This window comes from Hordeum vulgare, chromosome 7H (assembly GCF_904849725.1).
Source record: "Hordeum vulgare subsp. vulgare chromosome 7H, MorexV3_pseudomolecules_assembly, whole genome shotgun sequence".
Lineage (NCBI taxonomy): Eukaryota > Viridiplantae > Streptophyta > Magnoliopsida > Poales > Poaceae > Hordeum > Hordeum vulgare.
In genome coordinates, this window is record NC_058524.1 from 75,183,946 (window position 1) to 75,188,925 (window position 4,980).

At 43.3% G+C, this 4,980-nt stretch overlaps 1 protein-coding gene across 1 annotated transcript; it reads left to right on the forward strand.

The window, feature by feature from the left end:
• Positions 1 to 577: 577 nt before the first annotated feature.
• LOC123411346 (probable tyrosine-protein phosphatase DSP2) lies at positions 578 to 4,680 on the forward strand. The gene is made up of 5 exons (XM_045104276.1): positions 578 to 961; positions 1,068 to 1,161; positions 3,847 to 3,904; positions 3,994 to 4,037; positions 4,137 to 4,680. The coding sequence occupies exons 1-5, from the start codon at positions 687 to 689 to the stop codon at positions 4,308 to 4,310; spliced, it is 645 nt and encodes a 214-aa protein (XP_044960211.1). The 5' UTR covers positions 578 to 686; the 3' UTR covers positions 4,311 to 4,680.
• The last annotated feature ends 300 nt before the right edge of the window (positions 4,681 to 4,980 follow it).

Sequence of the window (4,980 nt, forward strand, 5' to 3'; positions counted from 1 at the left end):
CATCGGCGGTTGTTGTTCTCTTGTGTTGGTCCTATGTGACCTTAACACAACGACTTTCCAATTATCTATTGCAACAAGTTTTGTCAGACTTCGACGAGGAAGCAGTTGCAGCAAGTTTTGTCATCGCTTGTAGTCGTCGATAGATGGCCTACGGATATGAAAGTAATTTTTCTTATTTATGCGTTCGTTGAACTATCGTAAATAAAAATGAATAGACTAAAGTTTTTCAAAAAAATAAAATCCTGATGTACTTTTGTAAAACCTTGGGGATAATCTGTTGAACCACCGCACTCCTTCTCAAGATTAAATCATCAGGATTCAGTTTGACGGGATTAAACTACATCACACATGAACAATGATGGAAACCAATTATGCTAGACACTCTAGATGTCATAACACACATTAAATCACCTCCTTATCCCAAAATTTCACCTTTCCTCATCATCAAGCTTTTTTTCTTGGAGTTCCCTTCCTCCAATTACCCACCTTTTCCCCCATCTTGCAACCTTTTGGAGTTTCCCTCCCTTCCTTCCTTCATCATCATCTTGTCCTATAAATAACCTCTTGCTTCCAGTTAGGCCATTACACCCACACCGCTCAAGCCATCACGCACACAAAGCACACCCATCTCGTTGGGATTTGACGGTTGTGCCCCCGCCCCCGCCCCCGTGCGCCCGGGAGCCATCATGAAGCTGGAAATCATGCCCAAGCAGAGGGCCCTGGAGGCGGGGCAGCGGGAGGAGGCCATGGAGATGAGCGGCCTGGAGCTGTGGAAGCACGAGAAGCCGCCCAAGATCTTCCCCATGCCCCCGCCGCTGCTGGCGGCGGGGGCCTGCGGCGACGAGTCCACGCTCGTCCCGCCGCTCAACTTCGCCATGGTCGACGACGGCATCTACCGCTCCGGCTTCCCGGCCGCCGCCAACTTCCGCTTCCTCAAGTCCCTCAACCTCCGCTCCATCGTGTGAGGATCTCCCCGCTCCGTCCGCATGCCTGCAATTGTTTTCGCGCTGCTCGTGCCCTGCGGTTTCTGTTTCTGACGTACGTCCGCCGCCTCCTCGCTCGCGCAGGTACCTCTGCCCGGAGCCGTACCCGGAGACCAACACGGAGTTCCTCGACAAGAACGGGATCAAGCTCCACCAGTTCGGAATCGAGGGCCGCAAGGTAACCAAAGACGAACAATCCGGCTTGCTTTGCTTTCCCTTTATGAAATTCTCTTCTCTATACGTTGTTTCTCTTGATGCCAATTCTTGGAGAAGGTAGGATCGCAGCTAGCTTATAGATAAGAATAGGATAACCATGATTACTTTCCGGAAGATACGAGAATTGCTCGCCAAGAACCGAGGTCGTTGATCATGTCGCTATTACGTACGCATCCTAGATTAATTAGTACTGCTCGCCTAGGTGGCTCGGGGGAGAATCCAATGCATCCCTGGCTGGATTTTATTTGCTGTCAACTGGCTTGCCTAATAGGCGCATCTATCTCCTTTCTCCTACCACTGGTACTATCTGGGGATTTTTCAAGTTTTACGCCACATCGGCCGTGGTCCCTTTCAGCATTGGCTTGATTAATCGACCCAGCTGTGCTGCTCATTTTAAACAATAATTTTCCTAATATTCCCAATGGTTTCTGCTAATTGGTTTGCTCCTGTGATAACAAGGCTGGTAGTGAGTGTGCATAGTTCCCAAAGCATCTCCATTATCCCCTTTCATTTTTTCCTTAGTTTTTCTTTTCGTTTCTTCTTTTCTGTTTCTTGTTTCAGTGGTGGTTTCACTGTTTCTGCAAAGTAGGCAATTCAAGGACTAGTTGTTTTTTGGTTTTTTCCTTGCAAAAACGTCGCAATTTATTTGGTACATGATTCTTCTTGTTTGTGCTTCAGTGTGAGCAGCTCATGGGACCTGTCTGTAACTCCTATTCACACCATATGCTCTTTAGGTTGTTTTAAGCAGCTTTAATGGTCCCAACAGGCTAAGCCCAATTTTGTGAATTAAAATTGATGGTTGATGCATGAAGCACCACAAGTTTCATGTGCTCTGTTTGGCAACCTAATCCACAATGGCTCGTGTGTTAAGTTTACATTGGACTGATTTAGCTGTCTGAGTCAAGTTGGACGAAATGTATAAAAAGCTTACGCACTGTAGAGGGTAGAATCACAAGTTGTGGTCTTTCACTATGCAGATGGTGCCTAAGAAAATCCAATTTTTTTTCACAAGTAATAAGAAAGAAAAATAAATAACTGGGGGCATGTTAGTATGGTACACAATGATAGAGGCAACGTGCATCCACACATTGGGCTGTCCTGTGTGTTGTTCTGTTCTTGATGAGAGGGGATAACACTGGGGGCCTAGATCTGCCGCAGTTTTTCGAGATCCGTAAATTGCCCTGTTCACCAAGATTAGCAGCTGGAATTGAGCATGGACGACAGTACATTGGATTCTTCCTGCTGGCAAATGATTGCTGATTTATCATGCTAGGTTTCAGTCACTATACAATTCGTCGGCTGGATGATTGATTAGATCACCACATATGGTTTGTGCCAGGGATCTAGCAACGATAGATCTGAGCATTAGGAAACATATTTTAGATGAAACTTCATTGTTTTTGTTAGCATGTTGAACTGTTCCCTGCTTTCATGTGACCATGTACCACGCTAGTGCTTTGCATCTGATCTTGGTAGAATATAAATATCTGCATGCAAGCTTAAACGTATGTGGTGCTGCTTCTCCATGTGTTCATGCTGATTATCCTGAATATGAAATGTCAGGTTGTTGTACGTGATAATTTTATTTTCATTCAAAAGAATTTCATGCCATTTATATGAATAGGAGTTGCAGTAAATTGTTGGTACGCCAAGTTATGTGCTTCTTTAAAAGAAATGTGCAAGAATGTTTCAAGGGAAACATATTTTAGCCGAATAATATTTTGTAGAGTTCTACACTTTTACTTCTGAAGGTTTAGGTATCATTATTTGCTCGGTTCATTGATGGAAATTATGTTATTAGTTGTCAGCAAAGGTTCTCAAAAAAAATTCCAAGTGGTGACTGTAGTGTTCAATTTCTCTTTGGATATTCTGAACCCAATAATATGCTTGTCGCTAGCCCATTTTATTTGGGAACTGGTGAAGCGGTGAAAACAAATCATATTTTTTTATGTTATAAAAACATTATCTTGCTTTTGATTGATACTATGAATGACAAGTAAATCCAACTACCCCAATTATTTCTCTTTTTGTATTTGAACTTCCGGTTCCAGGTCATCCATGACCTAATGCAAAATTAAGTTGATTTGACATTTATGCGAACCAGTTATTTTGTTGCTGTAAAGCTGGTTTGTTCTTCCTATTGGTCTGCGCGTCGTAGTTTCTTCGATGAGTGTTGTCATTATCTGACCTTCTGTGCAATTATAATTATTAGTTAGCAGGGACATTCAAATGTGTTTCGTAGTCCTACCTTGAAAATTAATACCTGATGGATGGTTGACCTTATACCAAAATCCTAATTCTTTTTTATGAAGAAAATCATGTCACTTGATAGACAGACATAGCAAGTTGGGTCTCTCTCCAATATAATAGGATCCAATTTGTTAAAACCACTGAAATAAAGAAAACTGGGGTACTAATAAATAGCTAACCAGCAGACAGATTTCAAGAAATTGGTCATCTATTTTTTGGGGTTCAGACATTACTGAACCTTGGTACCTTTAGTATATTATGTGACTCTATACACCACATTTCGTGTTACAACTGCTCATTGTGTGTGTAATTTAATTCCAAAGTCTTGATAAGTCCGCTCATTTGTGTCCAGAGTCTGATGCTTTGTCTGACAATGCCTGAAACGCTGTTACTGCAGGAACCATTCGTCGAGATACCCGATGAGAAAATCCGGGAGGCACTTAAAGTTGTCCTAGGTACTTCATCTTCTATAGATGCTTCCCATTTCAGTCACCTGCATCACAACATTTCATCTCTCTTACTCCTTTGGCTTTCTTTCTTCCAGATGTAAGAAATCAACCTCTGCTTATTCACTGCAAGAGAGGCAAGGTAAGCTTAATTAGTTCTGATTTTACGCTCTGCAGCTGCTATCTTCAGTCAATAACTTTGTGCTCACCGTGCAAATACTTTCTTATTATGTATCTGCAGCACCGAACTGGATGCGTCGTTGGTTGCATGAGGAAGTTGCAGAAATGGTGCCTCTCATCGGTCTTTGACGAGTACCAGCGCTTCGCTGCTGCGAAAGTGAGGAGCACCGACCTGAGATTCATGGAGCTGTTCGACGTCGCGAGCTTGAAGCACCTGACCACCTCACATTGTTAACCAAAGGGCGAGTGATCGCTCGCCCCCGCCGTCCTCCCAGATCCTAGTATATCTCCATCCTGTCCTCCGGCGGTCACTGAACCGACTCAGCAGTGAATAATTTTTGGAACCCGTAGAATGAATCCATGAGATAGCGACGAGACCTCTGCAAAACAGAAGATTGAAGAAGAACTTGAGAGCTCTATTTTTTCCCTGCTCAGGTCCCTGCAGATCCTAAGAACCAGAAAGTTGTGGGTAGGATTGCAAGAGGTTTTCTTTTTCTTGCGATGAATTCACCATTGTTTTCGGGTACTGAAGCTCTGTACTCGAGCAGCATTGCTAGGCAGAGAGCTTGGCTCTTCTTTGCATGAATGCATCTAAATTAATCAGAGTCTTTTAGCATTGCATCTGACTGATTGGGCTGGCATTGGCACACATACAACTTAATGAGTAATGAGCGTCTGAGTGGCGGATGAGTAATATGTACGACATTTGAGACCACAACTCCACGGGGGTGCTGTTCATTTGCAATCGATACGAGGAAATTTTCAACCTCCCAAGGAGATAATGTAATTCGTCTAACATGCAATAAGACATGGCAGGTCCTCGTGAGACAAAATGTGGACTCTTCGGTTTGCAAATAACATAACTAATGTTGTACCACTGTCTGACAAGTTTCAGTGTGAGATAA